Source organism: Schistocerca serialis, chromosome 2 (genome assembly GCF_023864345.2).
Source record: "Schistocerca serialis cubense isolate TAMUIC-IGC-003099 chromosome 2, iqSchSeri2.2, whole genome shotgun sequence".
Taxonomy (NCBI): Eukaryota; Metazoa; Arthropoda; class Insecta; order Orthoptera; family Acrididae; genus Schistocerca; species Schistocerca serialis.
In genome coordinates, this window is record NC_064639.1 from 124,460,377 (window position 1) to 124,481,909 (window position 21,533).

At 40.8% G+C, this 21,533-nt stretch overlaps 1 protein-coding gene across 1 annotated transcript in view; it reads right to left on the bottom strand.

Moving 5' to 3' along the window:
• Positions 1-21,533, bottom strand: part of LOC126455458 (dehydrogenase/reductase SDR family member 11-like) — a 115,451-nt gene that overhangs the window by 65,949 nt on the left and 27,969 nt on the right. The window contains exons 2-3 of the mRNA XM_050091207.1: positions 20,507-20,669; positions 7,886-8,015 (exon numbers count right to left, since the gene is read on the bottom strand). Of these exons, the coding sequence (XP_049947164.1) occupies positions 7,886-8,015; positions 20,507-20,669 (293 nt within the window). The remainder of the gene's footprint in view (positions 1-7,885; positions 8,016-20,506; positions 20,670-21,533) is intronic.

Below are 21,533 nucleotides of genomic sequence, written 5' to 3' on the forward strand. Positions count from 1 at the left end.
TGCGTGAAAATGTAATCACATGTCAGTTCTAGTATAATGTATTTGTCCAATGAATACCCATTTATCATCTTTATTTCTTCTTGGTGTAGCAATTTTAATGGCCAGTAGTGTATTATTTGCTCCTGTAACGTGTACGCGTTATGCAGGTCTAGGAGTCTCTCACGTCCATTTAGAAAGTACTTACTGTTAACGAAGGCGCTGTTGGCCTGATGTACTCGACGATTCTTTAAGCCACTATCTCTAAAGGATCGTCCTAAGAAAAACCAAATTAAGATCATCCTAAAGATGCCTAAATAAGGTGATAAATAAAAAAAACTAAAATCGCAAGCAAGACTTTTTTCAACTAACACTATTAAATACTGGTTTGCTGATTCATGCCACAGATGGACTGGAAGAATTTTTATTCATTAATGATTATTTTCCCAGCCGGTCAGGTATTGAATTGCGCACACGTGGACCCAAATAGGTTAGCTATACCGACAACTGTAGTCCACTTACTGGTGCAGTTACGACAATGTAGAAAACATTAAATCGCAACGTTTGTGACGTGTTTGTGAGAATTCTGTTCAATGCAGAGGAAGAACAGCCAACACTCTGATACCGCTTATAAAATATGTGCATGTATATACTTTACATCCTGTACACAATATACTGACGATAAGTTATGCAAATGCGATTTTAGACAGTGATACAGAACTCCATCGACAAAATGTCGCAGGTTATTCTGGGATCTTTATTGTTTGTTGATACGAGGGTTTCGTTGTCGGCGGTGACTCGTTACATAGCAATTGGATTTCTTTTGATATTTTAGTCCCTGTTATTAGGTTTTATTTAATTCCACTGAAAACATCTGCCGAAAGGCGAAAACATATTAGTTGCCCGTTAACAGTGTAACACAGCTGTATGAATGGGTTTACTGATGAAGTATTGGCCGATATTCACCTAGTGTAACGGAAGAGCGGCACAACCACGGTAGGGTAGTTGTTCCCGCAGCCACAAAACCCCCCCACAGTAATTTTTCCTTTATCTGAGCATTGTTACCTCTCTCTGTGTTCTTTTACTATATGTTTTGGTGAGTGCGTATTATAGATTTTACACCTTTGTGCAACTATTTCACGGAAAGCAAGGTAGTTTTCGTGAAAAACCGAATAAACTGCATTACTACTCTGTAATGAGCCACAGGACAGCATGGGTCCCTTATACCAAACAACTCAGAAAATATCCTTGTACAACCTCAGAAAGTTTTTCGTTTGAGTTCAAGTGACCTGATGTACTCGTATTTAATACTGACTGGTTTCTCAGTGCTGAAATAACTTTTTTCAAGTAGATGGCTATCCATCGATGATTACAATACATGAAGATCTACTTGTATCGAAAATAATAATAATTGACTTAATAAAAAAAAACAGTTCTTTTCAGAGAGGAAAATCCTGCTGGAGATAAAATTGTCGTCAATAATATCACAATAAGTGAAACATGTTAATTGTATCGACTGCAACGTCTTTGAAGATAAAGACACACAAAAGAAAATACATACAAAATAAGTCAGAAACTAGTTTAAAATGTGATAAGGGTGTTGCTGACTCAGCACTGCTGTACCGAAGTGTGATATAGGTTATAAATAGAAAGCGAATACTTCCCACAGGTTGTAGTCTGACGAACATTGTCAGGAATGTTCAAATAACTTTTTGGAATGCAGCCGGATGATGTCGTCGACAACCGTAGATAGTCTCACGTTTCAACAGGCAACCTACTTGTCAATTTCAGGAAAAGCGGCAGCAAGTAAGTGCTGTGCAAGTGAAATTAAAACCTCGATTTGCAGACCAGTTCCGGAAAGATAAAAACACACACACACACACACACACACACACACACACACACATACATTGTAAACACTAGCACCACCACACAACAAAAGTTGGCCGACGCCGGAAGTTACCTATAGAGAAAATTGCTAAACAACAGGTGGGATAGCATTAACTCTGACCACCTAGTTTTTGGCGAGAGAGAGATCAGGATTCTACACAGAACTGAAGCAAAAACCGCCATCTCTATTTACAAGATTACTTGTTAATTTACTTTCAGCTGCTTCAAATGGTTAAAATGGCTCTGAGCACTATGGGACTTAACTGCTGCGGTCATCAGTCCCCTAGAACGTAGAACTACTTAAACCTAACTAACCTAAGGACATCACAAACATCCATGCCCGAGGCAGGATTCGAACCTGCGACCGTAGCGGTCGCGCGGTTCCAGACTGTAGCGCTTAGAACCGCTCGGCCACTCTGGCCGGCTCAGCTGCTTCCTTAATAACATTGTCCCAATCGCTAGAAGTGCACGCCAGACGCCAGAATTTCCGTGTTGTTAAATTTCATTGCCCGACCGGTGCCAATATGACGCTATACAATAGCCGATTTTCTCGGGTGTTATAAGCGTATTTTTCAGATTCACTTGCACAGCACTTACCTGCTGAAGTTCTGCCGTGAAAATAACAGGGTAGTCACCTGTCGAAATATCGGTGGTTGCCGATGACGTCACGTGGCGATATTCCCGTAAGTTGTTTGAACATTGCATACGCCAGGAGAAACTCAGCTCTCACAGTACCAGAAATGCGGATGACAGAAAATAATATTATTTCGCGAATAGTGAGACAAAATTTATAGTGAAGGACGATCACCAAATGAGCAAACAATTCAGTGACTCGTCAAGCACAGAGCTGTCTCATTTGCACGTTCACATCTAGTGAAGAGAGACCAGACTACTTACATCTAGGTGGCGAAACAGTTTGAAAAGTGAGTAATGGTGCATGTCAGATGGGTGCAATTGGCATCACAAAAGCCAACATTTTCATGGGATCCTGAAGGCTGATGCCCCTATGCTGCGCAGAACGTCTAACCTTCTACTGCCTATAGAGACGAGTTAGCACATCTGTTTCTCAGTTACCGTAGCTGTTTGAAATAGAGCTCGATCTCTACGACAGAGCACTGTTGTGCAGAAACGCATTCTCGTTCTGAGAGCTGGAAGAGTCCATCCTGTTGCTCCGAAGGGGAGGCCCCTGATGTCTTCACATCGAGGTAATAGAATCTATCTCCTCTGGTTCAAAGACTATGTAAGCTAGCCACTATCGATTTTGTCTCAGCGCTGGCTGGGTATATTGCGCATTTCCGAAGCAAGCAGGGGGGCTGACGGCACTGAGCGACCAGGAGGCGCAACTATGGTGCGCTGGGGCTGGAGCACAGTGTGCGAGAGAGGGAGTGACGGCTGGACTGCCTCGGTGTTAACACCGGACGTTGATCTGCTCTCCGGGCCTCAGACGTCGGTTATGGGGCTCCGTTTCCATCTGCTGGAGTTTGTCTTACCGATAATCTATCTAGTGAGCATCGTTCCAACGACAACTGTGGTTATCGCAAAAATTAAAGAATCGCGCAGGTTCTTTCGTCGTATAAAAACTTTCTCAGTTCATATTCAGATTATGATACTGATGCTGCTCATTACCTACTTGTCGTTAATTAATATTCGACTAAGCCGGAACATGCTAATTGGTTGCGAAAGAGGGATTTTGGTTTTCGTATGTTTATATCAGTGAATGTTCTTTTCATTAGTTAAAGAGAGATGTGTAATTGTTAAGATTTTTTACTCGTAATTAAGTTGTGGGGTTGTTTTCTTAATTATATGGCAACTATTTTATTGTGTTTTATTTGCATGTTAAAGACTGCAACGTGTGTATAAGACCATGGGTAGAAAAGTTTCTAATAGCAGATTTCTGTGTGTTCCAGAAGGCTTTCTTGTTCTGGTTTCAATATTTGTGTACCTTGGCCCGGAGGAGTACGGGGGTCGTGTGGGTCCGTTTGGAGAGGAAGAAGGGCATGTGTCCAGAGCAGGACTGTAAAATTCTAAATTGTATTTTCTTCCTGTAATTTAGCACTCTTATTGAGCTATAGTTGTGTGAGTAGCTTATTCTTAAATGTGTGTTAATTAGACTTGCAGAAATTTTGCTTTGTTCAAGGTTTGCTAAGATAATGTTGAATGTTCAATAATTTTATTAATTGGGTAAATATTTTTTTAATGCAATTATGCTTGTGTCTTTTTAACGTTGAGTTTTTTAGTATATTTTATTTAAGGGAAAGGTAAACTTCAGCCTGGTTGGTAGGCGAGTTTCTTTCAGAGTTCACTTCGAAGAAAGCCTTTGCTTAAATTTTTGCTGTTACTGAAATGGTTTGAAGATATTTTGATAGTGATCGTATTTATTTAAAAATTTGTTTGCTAAAGGATAAACAGTGTAATGAATGTAAATTGTACAGTATATTTTTTGAGTACCAAGGAATGTGAACATCTACTGAGGAACTACACTATAATAAAATTTATTATATGTGCAAACTTGGGCCTAGTCCTTCCTTAATCGAAAGTGAGAGCCCGTTCTGATGATTTTAAGTCACCGCTACAACCCCCTCAGTTGATGGTTGGCCGCTGACCTGTGCACTTCGTGCATTCCCTTTGCTGTCTGCACAGTACGCCAGCACTGCCTTCGAACACTACAGCTCCAGGGAAAGTCGTTCATGGCCAGGTATGTGTCATTATACATACTGACGAAATTTAAGCAGGAGGTAACATATTATGGAGCTGCTCAAACAATTGATTTCAGCTACTTTTGCTTTGGGAGAGTTAAATTAGTGAGCACAAATCTCATTAGATGTACTTTAGGGGGTTGCACAATCTTTAAATATAGAGAATAAAGGAGGAGGAGGATACATTGGTACAAGTACTTCCCAAGACTGCACTGGTTCAGAAAAGGGGTGGACGATGGGAATGTAAATTTTATATTTAGGGACTGCCACATAATTTTCACTTAGCACACATTCTTTATCTTACACTGTTCACGTCGTAGTAAGGAATACTACTTCTTTCACACCTTTCTTGTTTTACAAGATTTGCTTCTGGCAGCAAGTTGTCAGACTCGTTTCGCTTCGGTTGACTCGTTATTGAACCAAGCGCCAGCAGACATCATGGTTGTACTCTTGGATCTGACAGTCTGTCGCCACAGTGTTGTTATAGTTACAGTTAGAGGAAACTGTAATATTCAAACTGTGTTCTACAATATATAAGTCCACCAAAAACCAGTGAGAAATTGCTGTATACTGGTAGACTAGGTCTTAGTGTTCTGGCCAAAGAGTGTTTATCGCCTGAAACCTCAGAAACGTAAGTCACGTGCAATGTTTTAAGTAGTGCTTAACCTTAAGTAACCTCGCTGTCGGTCATTTTATTTGTTGTTATAGTATGAACTGAACTGTTGTGAATACAGAAATCGAATAGTAAAGATTCGTCTTCAACCCTGTAAGAGATATACCTTGTGTATTTTGCGTGCAATTGGCCGCTTATGTTACAAAAATTTGTTGTATACTTGTTCGCTCTGTTCAAAATTTTGCAAATTCACCCTGAGCTATTGGAAGTGGCAGACTCGCATGACGGTGGCCATTTTGACAGACTGTGACTCTTGTACTATTACTAGCTGAATATGACACCATCTGCATGAACTGAGTAATTCATAGTTAACTTAATTTACTCTCTTGCGTGTTGCCTCACTTGTAATTACGTAATTCTGATCATGAATTATTTCCTGTGTGCTGCGAGCTTCAGTCTTACTGTTATCTTTAAGCATTAAGAGTAGGCGTCGAGGAGCAGGCATTTGCTACAGGTTGTGTAAGTTATTGTGAGCTACTCTCAGAATAGGTTGCTGAGTTTTAAGCCAAGTGTGGAAATTTAAATTTGGTACAGTGGAACACACGTTCTTGTATTATTACTAGTGCAGGCTTTCATAAAAAGAAACTGTAAAATCTACACATTTTATGTAACTACAGTCACAGTTAACTAAAATTGGCTTTATAGAAACATACTGAATTTCAGGCTGTACTGATATAGCATAGCCTCCGGAAAAAAGTAATGTAAATTAACTTTACGATATTCATCAACAATGGAAGCGCTTTCTGCGCCCTTAGATATGCAATAATTACAATCTCTGTATAGTTAGTATATAAGAAAAGGATGCTTGTTTCTTTGTCTTCTTCTTTGTCTTCCTGGTCTCGTTGGATCTGATGTCCTATCTGACGGTCGCATAGAGATCACGGTCTCTAAATGAGTAATATAATTATTTGTAGCGTTATTATCAATTTTGTCAAATACGTCTGCAGTCATTTATGGTAGAATGTGTTTTTTGTTGGTAGCAAATAGTACCTTCTCTGACCCATGATTTATTTACGTAATAATTAGATGTTGCCCTGACCATTTTGTGTAAGTTAATTGTTGTAGCGACGCCATTAATGATAAAATAACAAAAACACTTTTAATAGTCATTTCTTGCAAGAAGTATTAAAGGTAATAATCTTAACAAATGCAGAACGGTGTCTTGTAATATTTTCCATTTCATTTTTTAGGCCAGAGGTACAGTTTAGTGAATAATAATTTTTTTTAAATGTATATGCTGCCGTTGCACATAGGCAGCTATACTGGAGCATCAAGCCTCAGAGAAAAAGAAATAATTAAGCAGTTTATTTAACTGGTTTATCGCGTAACATAAAAGATTTTTTTAAAAACCATCGTGAGTAAGACAGATGTCTTCACGTTGGAAAACGTATGATATTTCTGGGGATAGCGTCCTGAGTAACAGTTAGCCGTGGATTTTAACCAACTTAAAAGAGAATTTTTAACAAAACGTTTTCATTTCCAACTATCAGAATAATTTATTTCATTCTCTTTTGAAAAAAGATTACGCGATATTGATGGTTTATTAATTTTCCATACTGTGGCCTTAAATTCTACTCAGTGGTTGGCCGCATTAATTTCTTTAACTTACTTCAGACTATAGTGTAGAAGTTTTACTTTGTAACGAAAATTACTTGACTGATCAGATCAGGGGTTCGGGATAGAGTTTTTGATATTTTATACAAATGTTTACAGCTCTCATCCTATCAGTTTTCATAATTTCTTTATTGTGTTTTGAAACGGTGTGTAATATAACTTTATCACAATGAATGATTACATAAGAATTGAATGCCACCACCTCACCACTCCGTGCCTGCTCCCTACTGCTACACTTACGTATATGATTACTTCTTTTTGACAGTTATTGCGACGCACTTAGACTTCTAACATCTGTATTTGTTGAATTGTTCGTTGTACTGACATAACTTCTTAACACAATCCTTCGCAGAATCGCCAGCTATCGCTTATAAGTTACGCAAGATATGTGTTTGTGCGTAGACTTCAGCTGTTGAACTACATCTCACCTACACTGTGTTGGTCGCTTACAATGGAATCCAGCCACCATCGTTGTCTCGTTTCGTGCGTCTGTGCAGGTGTGGGCCCCGTCCAACACCAATTAGGGTATTTTGTCTACGAGCACTCTTTATCACGCGAGCCACGAACGCTCTTGGTCCAAACTGGTAATTACATTCACGTTTGGCACAAACCACAGGAGCCCACCAATCCTGTTAACTAGTTGTAAAGTGACGTCTTAGAGCATCATGTGGAGTACCTTCTGATCTCGTCCGTAGCTCAGCTAATTTAACATCCATTAATGTTCATTTGGAGTCCATTTGTATTGCTTCACTGCATTCACATACTCGTAAAATCACAATATTACAGCACGATAATGAAGAATATGAGTTATCACAACAATTTGTATCGAAGTTGCATCAAAACATCATCCGATTTCGTATGCCATTTTCTCCTTTCAGTAACAGAGTGCTGACAAGTGACTCTTCATGAACGTCATTTTATAAATAAGCGACCCATTTGAAATTGAGCAGTGTAAGAATGTGCTACTCTCAGAAACTTTTCTTTGTCAGGGGGTCATGCCTCTCCATTTTCGAAGCACACTGTGGTAGCCACTCACCTGCAGATGTGGATGATGAAGCCATCTTCGACGCCCCTGCTGAGCATTCCCTGCACGGCCTCCCTGGTGCAGATACTCAGACCCAGCACGTTCACGTCCAACGTATGTCTCCAGTCTTTAGTGGCCCCACCTGCAAACAACACGCCGAAACAGGTAACTGTAAGCACTTCAAAAGATAAACAATGGTTGCTTCAGGTAGATGAATTAACGAAACTTGTCTATGAGACACAACACCTCTCTTGTACCGTCAGCCATTTATGTTTGATATGTACCACTGCAACTTTGAGGATATAGTAATAATTATAATAATAATAAGAGATAAGACGGAATCATTTTCTTCTCATTATTTCTAGCTCATCTCTGTTGGTCCTTCCCACCCAGTAATGGTCGCGTAATGACCAGTAACACTTCAAAAAATGGTTGTAACCGTTTTTTGGTCTACATATTGATGAATACGTAACTTTGAAGAAACATATTGTTGACAAGGAACCCCCTGAGTGCGAGGTCGCAAAAGGTAAATGATGTTTACGGTATTTGACGCCCCACATATTGTTTAACATGCAACCACAATAACGGCAGTAGGGTCGGAACTAGAGGTATGCAATGGCGAGTACAGTATATAAATAACTCACAACAGTGTTACACTGCTAGTGGTGTTGACACAAAGACGAGCATGTCAACGATAAACAAAGCAAACACTACACTGCATCTGCAACAACAGCTGCCGAAGATGGCATTTAGTCAAAATGAAACGCAAGGCATATTATCGCACTATCTAAAGCTATGCCTTAAAGAATAGCCAGTTTCACGATAAGCTCCACGACAGACGGTTTCACATTCGGTTGCATGCCATCACATTTCCCCATTACACCAATTTGATTCTATGTGCATTATTTAAGAGTGGATACTTAGCTGAACGTTCGGCATGGTTTGTAGCTCCCATGGAGTTCGTCTTCAGTCTTGATGTTGCGTACCTTTGTGATCACTGTGGCGCATCATTTTTCATTCGGTGTTTGTTTTGAACATTTCTTGAATATCGACGATGTCTTATTTTACGACTTGTTGTACATACATCCCATGGGAGTTTTATACCGTACTTCTCGCATACTTGTTTTCTGGCGCCCTCCTGATGCACAAGGTGAGTTTTTAGCAGTTAATATTTTTCGTGTCATAACTGTTAACACAATACTTTCAAGCTAGCCTTACTAAAGACTGAAGTTGCGTCCTGATACATATGGGATTCCTTGTAAGCTGCTCAAACATTTTCCTTTACTTTTGTTCTTCATACAACTGCTATTCTTGGAAACAAAGTAATCAACACCATAACATATCTTGCTAATTTCCACTCAGCAATGTCTTATAGAATAATTTCCTGGGCTATTTTAGCAAAGAAAGTATTGATTACACAAAAGTGAGATGTTTGAACGATAAAAAAATTGCTTCGCCAGTTGGCTTTTGAGAGGGTTAGAGCTTTATAAATTTGGAAAATACCTCCAGTACTACATGAATACAGGCAAAACCTTTTTCAGTTTTTGGCAAAGGAGCATAGAAATCCTCAGCTAACAGTTCCATCAAATCATTCAGCGTAGGAAGTCTACATGTATGGATAGTAACTTTGGCTCTTCGGCATTTATCACATTTTTAATAGGATTATTTACCCTCTTTGCCATGTTATAAAGAAAAATCACATATTGTGCTAATTTCTGTACACTCTTTTTAACACCTACATGCTCAAAATTCAAATTGGTATAATCGACTATTTCAGTTATGTGCTCACTGGGCCGATACACTCCCCAGTTTACCTAATTTTCATTGGTTTGTTGAAACAGTAAACAATTATAAATCCTGTTATATGTTGGCAGTCGTAGCCAAGTTTCTTTTTATCGTCTTCCACACGTCATCATGATTCTAATGTAACCTCAAAGGTTTTTGCAGTTTTATTCAATATTCTTCTGTCTCTGAACTTCGTTGAGATAAAACAGATTTACATGCTGCTCACGATTGTTTATCCGACTTTATAACTCCATCCTACTACCAGTCTGGGGAAGGTATCTGACACAATGTTTTGTGTACCTTTAACATATATGATTTTAAATTGAAACTGCTGCAAAACGAGTGTTCGCCACATCAATCATCCATGTATTAATATAAATCATATGAAAAGGCTCTGTGATCAGTGTAAATAATTGTTTTATTTCTCGATAGACAACCTCTAAACTCCTGGAATCCCCTTTTTCCTGACTTTTTCCAAGTCATTATGTTCTTCTCACACAGTCATACTACGTTTTTCTTCACACCTAGTGAATGACCTGTTTGCAGAGGATAATGTTTTATTATCTTCACTCCACTCATCTCCATAATACTGGGACTATTCCATTTCAGTGCTGTGCCCACTGGAGTCAGTTTCTAAACAAAATGGCTGACTGAGGTCAGGGTGGTGTAAGATCCTCCTCTCCCTCAAAGCCTCCTTAAGTTCACCAAAAGCTTCTAGATATTTGTACGTCCAGGTAACAGTTGTACAAGCACAAAATTTCTAAAAAAGAATTGCACATACCTAAAATGATTTACGTTGCTTTTGGTTTCTAAGACATGGACATTCTTTTATTGTCTTTATGTTTTTGGGATCACTTTTAATACCAGTTGTCGGTGATATATTGCCCAAAAATTTTCTCTTTTTTCTAACATTTCACATTTTCTAAGCCTAGTGATCATGCTCTCTTAAATTTTAAAATACCTTGTCCACAGGTTACAATATTCTTACCAAGATTCAATGGTAATTAGTTGGTCATTTACATATCCAATTATTTTGGTGCTTAGCTCTGATCTTATGACTTGGTCTAGCACTCACATAGATACTGACACGCATATTAAACCCCAGTGGGACAACATTATACTGGTATAACTTATCATTTACAAAAAGGACGTACAGTTTCGATATTTTTAAGTAATTGGTACTTGCCTGTTCATAAGTTAAATCACCTTGTTGTACTTCTGTAATGTCCCTTCCGTATTTTCTGGGTGATTTGTCTCTCTCCTCACTACTGTATTCAACATTCAAGCATCTATGACAACTTTTAGACTACTGTTCTTTTTATGCACAACTATTAAAGGACGATTGAATTCACTCTTACTTCTGTCTGTCTGTCTGTCTATCAGAAAATGTTTCCCATGAAACGTCTCTAATTCCTCTTTCTGGTGGTCATTTAATCCTTCAAATTTAGACATTTGGTTTTCAAGTTCTTCTGCAATCCCCTTTTATCCTTATCACAATCACAGGCCAGGTTCATTTCCAATTTCGCAAAATCAATCCCTTTTAATTTAAGATGTTCCAGTAAGTTATTATTACCTAGTGTAACATCATCAAAATTCACAGCCACTTTTGATCCTTCACACCCAATATTAACAAAACTGTCTCCACAATAAATCTTTCCTCTACATTCTGTTAACCAATCCACACCTAAACTCATTGCTACGCTTTGCTCTGGTACCATAAAAAATATGCATCAAACATATGCCTACAATTTCAAATTACAGATATATTTGTAGATTAGCAGCTTTGATTAATTTATCAGTTGCATTTACTGTTTTTAGTCCAGACAATCACACATTCATTACATCATTATGTTCCTGTTCATAATTCAAAAACCTTTGAGTAACTGCATCAGTTTCAATACTAGTGTCTAAAAGAGTTTTGTTTTCTCCACCATAAATGCCAGTTTTCACAGGGAGTTCTCCAGTCCTAGTATCATCAGTTTCACTTACTTCATGTGACAATTCCTAATAAAATCACTCTGTGTCCAGTCATTACTATCTATCTGTATATATGTCTTCTTCTAATTCTTTTGAATCACACATAAATGTATTTCTTGTCATTACCTTTTGCTAACTTTTTAGCCAATAACAAAAACATTAACTTTCTCCTCAACACCTACATCTATTGGACTCTTCAAATAATTTTTGGTAGGCCTGCTCATCTCCTCAATAATTTCAGAAAAAGTTCATTGTCATTCCTTATCTCCTTTTTCCAAGTCATTATGTAAAAGATTTGTAACCTCTTTTATTCTCTCTTTTTCCTTTTTCCTACTACTACTACTACTAATCTTTCTCATTACTATTACTACTTTCCTTTTGCAAACTACCCTTTTCCTTCCACCCATATCTTTGCTGCCCCTCATATTTTTTGAATTTCCCAAAATCTTTATTTACCTCTAACTTGACCTCATCCATTTCCTTATCTAAGCCACCTTACTGCTCCTGTTTAAAAATTTCCAGTCAGAATTCTCCTCTAACATTTATACCTTTCCACATACTTCTTTCTGTGATTGTTCCATTTTTATATTCCATCATTTGCACTCTCTTACTTGCTAACACCAGTTTCCAATTTAACAAGTAAACGTTTTTATGTATTTTGCATAACAGATTCTGTATCTTCGTCCCATCTGTTCACTTCACCACACTTCGAAACCCACTACATGTTCTTCCTCTTCAATCATCGTATTGCAAATTAAACAGAAAAACCAAAACCAGACACACTACTCACTAAATTTCGAACTCTGAATTCAAAGATTTCAAGGTCTCAACAAGACAGTGTTTGAAACAATACTATCCTGTTATGACAGGGCATCATAGGTAACGAAACAGGAGTTCCCTAATCTATCAATAATATTAGTCCTACCACTAAATTTAGTAATAAAATAAATGATCTTAAAAATTATAGAGCATTTAACCTAAAGGGCATATAAAAATGGAGGAAACTTGATAAATTTCTAATAAAATGTGTACTTATATTTTGTAGCAAATAAAATCCTAATATTTTACCTTTTCTCCGAATTAACTAAATATTAGACAGACTCAAACTGAACTGATTACTACAATTTATCAAAAAAGTAAGCAACGCCCCAGAATGGCTTTGGTCTACCATAGTACGACAACACTGATATGTAAACCAATGTCATGCAACATACATCTATCAGAAGTAAAGTTTTCATATAGTATGAATACTTCAACAATGGAAACACATATACTGTTTTCCGATTGTTTGTAACCAGTTAGCTAAACGTCAGAACTGTATGATGTGTTTTTTTTCTAGTATATTGCACTAAGCAGTACAAAATTCGACATACAACTTGGATATCAAGACAAAAGACTGAAGTAATGCTCACAAGCACTCCAGTTACACAATTATATGAAGAAAAAGATAAAGTAAACGAAAAGGAAAAAATCTTTATCACTGCAGATAAATATGTAGCACACACAAATGCTGCCTGAAGGAAAGCAGTGTCAATAGGTGAAGTGTTCACAAAAGTGTATTGTGTGGTGTGAGATGAAATTTAACAAAAGAATTTAACTTTTGACTTCGTTATCATTGAGAGTATTATTTATAATGTGTGGGGTATCAGTTATCTCCAAACAGTACTACAAATGAAAAGTCTAAGAAACGTCTTCATCACAAAATGATGTGTCTCATCATAATTAAACATAAACTCTTTCAAGTGACTACTCGACAATAAATACTAAAGAATGATGAAGGAAAGAATAATATTTACAATATCCTTGTTGATCAAAGTACCTGCAGCTGGCAAGACCAAAAGTGCTCATCACTATTTTGTAGTTTCACATTAGATATGGCAAGATGCACTTCATATATCACAGTCCACCATATTACCTAGCTATTATTCTCTTGCCAAACATGCTGTTTCAAAGTCCCAACCTCATAGTGTTCTAATTATTATTTGGTGAACTATTACTCTGTGTGAGAAGTTAATTCTTTTACCATAATGTCACAGTTTGTACTCTATTCATAGAAAGCATTCAACTGGGTATAACTGCCTCTACGCTGTCCTTATTGATGGGTTCCACCTTAATATTTTAAGATACAATACGTTATAATCGAGCTATTGTAATCGATATATTCATTAAGTTCACTCTACGCATAAAAAACAGTCCACTCGGAAAACAGCTTACTGCACTTCATACTTTACAAGTTCGCTTTGTGAGACATGAGCCCACGATACGAGAGTACAGTAATATGTTTGTATTTTAAATTTGGGGTCTATGATACGCGTTGGGACAGTTCGCTTTGTACGCTCTGAAAACACTCCACTCCACAATCACGTGACTCTGCTGACTGCACATCATAATCTCAAGTTTATTTTTCGTGGTGTTGTTCTACGATCTGAAGCACTCTAAAAGGTTTAGATTTAGCATCATCGTCCTCACTATGTATCGAAATCTGCTGCCTAAACACACAACACACTCATGACAGTCAGTCTCTTAGTGCCCCCAGACACCATAGACATCTTACCTACTGTTTCACCTGTTAACTTCTTCACAAATTTTTAATGCCTGACATTTCTCACAAAATAGTCTGCATTTCTGTGCGAAACCAAAATTTTCCATTTATATACAACATTAAGAATAGAGTAACAAGTAACATTTTAAATGCATAAGGGAGAAAATTACACGAATTGACACAATTACAAAACGTGTACAAAAGAAAGCGAGAACACGCACTACTGCAACTCTTTCCAGTTTGAGAGGGGAAAAAATGGAAAAAAAACAAGGGAAAAAATTTGCATCATAAAATAGTAATGTCTTACCTGCCTGTTTAAAAACTTAGAATGAGTTCACCTCCTTAGAAAATTGCTACACATGAAATGTCTTAGTGATAAGGATGTACTGACAGATTTTATGAAAATTGTATATGCATCAGTTTTATGTTCAATTTACAATCTATGCTGCGTGACAAAAAAAGTGAAGCATCCAAAACACTTGGTGAGTTGTCAGTGTAGCTTCATATACTAACACATGTGAACGAGTGCAGTGGCAAAGTCTCTGCGACAGCTAGAACGACCGCTAGGGTGCTTTAGTGTTGTTTAACATTATTAGCAGCCCTGGTAGGATATATTCATATGAGAGGCATGAACAGGGTCATATGTTGGTTATCACTGTGTAGGACATGGAGATTCCCCATATTCAAGTGAGTCAGTGTATCAGCACCTGACAGAGTTATAAAAGGGCCTTATTGTGGGTTTCCAATTCGCTGGTTCGTGGAATAGTGTAATATCCACATTTGGGTTCATTCGGATGTGACAATGGCCTGATGTTGGACTCTGTCATCCACGTCTGACCACTACAAGAGACAATCGCTGAAATCCGCACCAAGCACATTGTGATCCCTTCACATCTCACCTGGCATCCAAGAACAGGTAGTGGACACCCTGCAACACAGTGTGTCATCCCACAACAATGGTTGGAGGCTAGTAACAGCTGTACTAGGGAATTACTGTCCTCTGCGTAGCCTGCTGTTAACACCACAACACACTCTTCTGTGTTTGGAGTGATGCCATCACCGAGAAGCGTGGACTACTAATGAATGGCATCACAGTGTGTTCAACAATGAGCCATTGTTCTGCATAATGCGACTGGCCATCATCGCTGAGTATGGTGGCCACTGGACAGAAGTACTACTCTTCCAATGTTTTTGAGAGACTTAGCGGTATTGCTTCCTGTGTCATAAAGTGGGGAGTAATTGGATGTGATTTCAGGTCAGGGCTGGCAGTGACTGAAGCAACTCTGACTGCATAATGGTACGTCAGGGACATCCAAGTCGTCATGTGTTACATCTTGTGGGACAGTATAGTGCTGCCACACTGCTCGTCGACACATGGGACAACACCCTATGAATTGTGTTGTGCTGAGGCCAGCAGGATCCCAAGACCTGTCGCCGTTAGGACATGCGTGGGACGGCCTCAGGTTTAAATTCTGTCCCATTGCGAGTATCGAGAGTATCTAGGACCTTTTACAACAGTTGTGGGCCAGTTTGCGTCAGGGGAGGATACGGTGCATTTATGACAGTGTTACCAACTGAACCTGTGCATGCATCCAGGCAAGATACGGTTCAGCTCTTACTGGTAAGTGATGTCATTCTGGGAAGTTCTTTGTAACTTTGACCCAACCACACCACGTACCCTCCCATACACTGAACCTCCATTTACTCTGCTCCTTCACTTGTGTGCGCTTCACTCTTTTCGTCAGACAGTGTTTACCATCACTTTTTTTCAGTTTCTCTACCTGTATAGTAAAAAAAACTTTCGAACAAAGCAATAAATGATTTTATTTTTATTTTCACGTGTTAGATAGTGTTTTTCTGCGTTACTAGCTGAAGGGCATAAACTCTGGTTTCAGTGCAAATGTTCGTTACGCCTGGAGGTCCCTGCAGTACGTACGAAAGTTTTTTCCAGGAGGATCACCAAGTAAGATAACAGCCTGCGCACTCTGTCGTTAATACGAGTAGTTACACGTTTTATAAACTCCCTCTGTATCTTAAAACCATTACACACAATAGCCAAATCGATTAAACATAAGGGTACAAAGTCTGTATATTCCACAGCTCAGTCATATTATGTGACCACCGTCTGCACTACTGGCTATTAAAATTGCTACACCAAGAAGAAATGCAGATGATAAACGGATATTCATTGGACAAATATATTATACAAGAACTGACATGTGATTACATTTGCACGCAATTTGGGTGCATAGATCCTGAGAAATCAGTACCCATAACAACCACCTCTGGCCGTAATAACGGCCTTGATACGCCTGGGCATTAAGTCAAACAGAGCTTGGATGGCGCATACACGTACAGCTGCCCATGCAGCTTCAACACGATACCACAGTTCATCAAGAGTAGTGACTGGCGTATTGTGACGAGCCAGTTGCTCGGCCGCCATTGGCCAGACGTTTTCAATTGGTGATAGATCTGGAGAATGTGCTGGCCAGGGCAGCAGTCGAACATTTTCTGTATCCAGAAAGGCCCGAACAGGACCTGCAACATGCGGTCGAGCATTATCCTGCTGAAATGTAGGGTTTCGCAGGGATCGAATGAAGGGTAGAGCCACGAGTCGTAACACATCTGAAATGTAACGTCCACTGTTCAAAGTGTCGTCAATGCGAACAGGAGGTGACCGAGACGTGTAACCAATGGCACCCCATACCATCACGCCGGGTGATAAGCCAGTATGGCGATGACGAATACACGCTTCCAATGCGAGTTCACTGCGATGTCGCCAAACACGGATGTGACCATTATGATGCTGTTAACAGAATGTGGATTCATCTGAAAAAATGACATTTTGACATTCGTGCACCCAGGTTCGTCGTTGAGTACACCATCGCAGGCGCTCCTGTCTGTGATGCAGCGTCAAGGGTAATCACAGCCATGGTCTCCGAGCTGATACTCCATGCTGCTGCAAACGTCGTCGGACTGTTCGTGCAGATGGTTGTTGTCTTGCAAACGTCCCCATCTGTTGACTCAGGGATCGAGACGTGGCTGCACGAACCGTTACGCGTTTCTCCTCCTTACACGAGGCATCACAACAACGTTTCACCAGGCAACGCCAGTCAGCTGCCGTTTGTGAATGAGAAATCGATTGGAAACTTTTCTCACGTCAGCACGTTGTAGGTGTCGCCACCGGCGCCAACCTTGTGTGAATGATCTGAAGAGCTAATGGTTTAACTATCATAGCATCTTCTTCCTGTCGGTTAAATCCGCGTCTGTAGCACGTCATCTTCGTGGTGTAGCAATTTTAATGGCCAGTAGTGTATGTGCTACGTAAACGTGCAGTGATTACCCATAGACGGCAGGTGGCAGAACTGGCAGTGGAGGACTATAAACCGTGTAAGGGGGACACGGAAACAAAACGATGTATGTAACGTCTAGAAGTGCATAACCAACGGCTTTCGGGCTAAGGGTGGAAGCATTTCCGCAACAGCCAAGTTTGTAAACTGTTCGCGTGCGGCCGCATTTAACGTACACCGTGCATAGTTAAACGGCGCTATCCAAAACAGGTGCGGAGGCGACTGTTGTGCACCACGGGCCGTATACGGCAGGGTTGAAAGATGGCTTCGGATATGTAACGGGCAGGCAGAGTGCAAAATAACCACCCAGATGATCCAAGGAGCTACTGACAGTATCCCCTCAACGACCATTCACCAAACGTATGAGGCTCCACAGCAGGCGGCTGGTTCATGCACCCAAGCTAACTGCTGCTCATCGGCAACGGAAGCTGGAATTTCCCCGTCAGTACCCCAACTGGATGTCCACTGAGTGATGACAGACGGCCTTTTCGGATGAATCGCATTTTATTCTCCTTCGGACAGATGGCCGTTAGCATGTACTGGACGAGACCCTGTAACAATAGTCCGGAGTGTCCAGAGCACAGGGCATTTCCTGGATGATCTCGTCAATCTGCAATCAGTGAATGGTCACAAGTATCCGTCCATACCTCGGAACCATGTCCACCGCCACATACACTTTGTTTTCCCTCGGCACGATGGCATCTACCATCAGGACAATGCAACGTGTCACATAGCTTGCATTGTACCTTCGTGGTTCGAAGAGGACCAGTAGGAGCCTGCCGTACTCTCTTGACCACCAAACTCTCCGGATTTAACCCCAACAAAGAACCTGTGGGACCACATCGATAGGTCTGTTCGCGTTATGGATTCTCAACCGAGAATCCTAGCTTAAGTGCCCACGGCACTGGAATTGCCACAGCTCCACGTCCCTGTCGCTAACATCCAGAACCTCACTACTTCTTTTCCTGCATCTCTCACAGCAGTTCGCGCTCCAAAACGTGGTTATTCTGACTTTGGACAGGTGGTCACATTAATGTGACTGGACAGTGTAGTCTGCATTCCATACTTTAAAATACACCAAATAATGGCAGAGAAACACCAGGAGGGGAGCGGAAGGTACACGTTGCGATGCGTCTTCTACGTTATAAACTTCTTTTCCTTCATATTTCTTCCTGTTTCGTCCATTCCAAATACACACATCAAAAAAAGTTTTGCATCGACCCGGTCCCCAGAACTCCTGAAGATAGACGTTGACTGTGGATATTGTATCACAGAGTCCCTTTGACTGTTCAGAGATGTCACTAAACCCACCCAAAGATGAAAACAACCACGCATGAGCAGAGACGGAGGGGGTCTGACAGCAGATTAATTCCAATCATTCCACTAGGAAGGAGGCACACGGCTCATGTTGTCTGTACTTCAACCACGCCCAGACGGTCAATACAGCGGTTCGATCGCGTCCGTATTGTTACGTTGTGCCAGGAATGGCTCTCAACAAGGGAAGTGTCCAGGCGCGTTCTTCGGAGATGGAGGAGATATAGAGAGACTGGTACTGTCGATGACATGCCTCGCTCAGGCCGTCCTAGGGTTACTACTGCAGTGGATGGCCGCTACCTACGGATTATGGCTCGGAGGAACCCTGACAGGAACGTCACCATGTTGAATAATGCTTTTCGTGCAGCGACAAGACGTTCGTGCTGCGACTCAAACTGTGCGCAATAGACTGCGTAATGCGCAACTTCACTCCCCACGTCCATAGTGTGGTCCATCTTTGCAACAGCGACACCATGCAGCGCAGTACAGATGGGCCCAACAGCATGCCGAATGTACTGCTCTCTTCACCGGTGAGTGTCGCATATGCCTTCAACCAGACAGTCGTTGGAGAAGTGTTTGGAGGCAACGCCTAAGACACACTGTCCAGCGAGTGCAACAACATGGAGTTCCCCCGATGTTTTGGAGTGGCATTATGTGGGGCCACCGTACGCCGATGGTGGACATGTAAGGCGCCGTAACGGCTGTACGATACGTGAATGCCATCCTACGACCGATAGTGCAACCATATCAGCAGCATACTGGCTAGGCTTTCGTCTTCATGGATGACAATTCGCGCCCCCATCGTGCGCATCTTGTGAATGACTTCCTTAGGGATAAAGACATCGCTGGACTAGAGTGGCCAGCATGTTCTCCAGACATGAACCCTATCGAACATGTCTGGGAGAGATTGAAAAGGGCTGTTTATGGACGACGTGACCCGCCAACCACTCTGAGGGATCTACGCCGAATCGCCGTTGAGGAGCGGGACAATCTGGACCATCATTGCCTTGATGAACTTGTGAATAGTATCCCACGACGAATACAGGGATGGATCAATGCAAGAGGGGGTGCTACTGGGTGTTAGTGGTACCGGTGTGCACAGCAACCTGGACCACCACCTCTGAAGGTGTCCCTATATGGTGGTACAACATGCAATGTGTGGTTTTCATGAGGAAGAAAAAGGGCGGAAATGATGTTTATGTTGATCTATGTTCCAATTTTATGTACAGGGTCTGGAACTCTCGGAACCGAGATGATGCAAAACTTTTTTGATGTGTATTGAAATAATTCCAGATGCAGTGTAAGCCGCTGAAATGCACTACCAACCACGCTTGACCTCATGTATACCATTTAGGTGTTTTCCAACTCTTGATGTACTTCCACAAAAATCTGTCTGTGATTGGCAGTGGTACACGTTCCAGACTCATACTGTGTCACACTGCTTTTTATCCGTGCATTGCTTATCGGATGCATCAAAACTTGAAAGAAACAACAAGGAAAAGTAGAAAAAATAAATAAAAAGCGTGCGAAAGTGTGTTTAGTCGCTTAATCTGAAATCAGTATGCGTAACTACGGTTGAATACATTTCTCTTTTTGAATCAGTTAACAGTATCATATCTTATGGCAATTTCTTCAAAGGTAGTTTCGATAGTATTTTCTACTCACCAGTTAGGCTTGCATCAAAGAATACGCCAGCGCTGTTGATGAGAATATCGACACCTCCCAGGTTGTCTAGAGTCCACTTGAATGCAGATACAACGCTTTCTTCATTACTGACATCACAGTAACGGGGATATAACTTTCCTTTGGCGTCATTTAATTCCCATGCCTGGTGAAGAAAGAGAACAGCCATAGAACACAATATTTTAATAACAATACGTTGGTATTTATTTGTATTTCATATCTGTCAGCAGCCTTCCAGAATACGGTTGGTTGGTTGGTTGGTTATTTCGGGGGAGGAGACCAGACAGCGAGGTCATCGGTCTCATCGGATTAGGGAAGGACGGGGAAGGAAGTCGGCCGTGCCCTTTGAAAGGAACCATCCCGGCATTTGCCTGGAGCGATTTAGGGAAATCACGGAAAACCTAAATCAGGATGGCCGGACGCGGGATTGAACCGTCGTCCTCCCGAATACGAGTCCAGTGTCTAACCACTGCGCCACCTCGCTCGGTCCAGAATACGGACACAAAGAATAGATGTGACTTCTTCAGAACGATGGAGCTGCTCCTTGTTCCAGTTTCAATACCCAGCAGCTTCTAAATAATAAATAGGGGAGAGGAGGACCAATTCTGTGGCAAACATATTCTCCGGAGCTAAGGCCGATACACCTTTGCTTGTGGTGGTGTTTATAAGCTCTTGTGCATTGAACCTCGACCCAAGATTTGGAGCTTGTTTTGTGGAAGGCTGCGGAGGAACAGGGCTAGGGGATAGCCGGGAAAAGTGGTCATGGCAGGCAAAGCGGCTGTGGGGTCCGAGGTACCAGAATCGTGCGGGGAATACCTCGACTTGTTCCCCCATGGAGGGTCTAGTCACCCCGTCTGCTGTGCCACTCATCGGAGTTATAGTAATTTTTGTGGATTTCAATTATTCTGATGTAAGGTAAGTGGTCACTTTCTGCATTTATTGCGGAGAGGGCATGTCATTACATCTCTTTACTGAAATTGTGCTGGAAGTGTCATATCTAGACTCCATA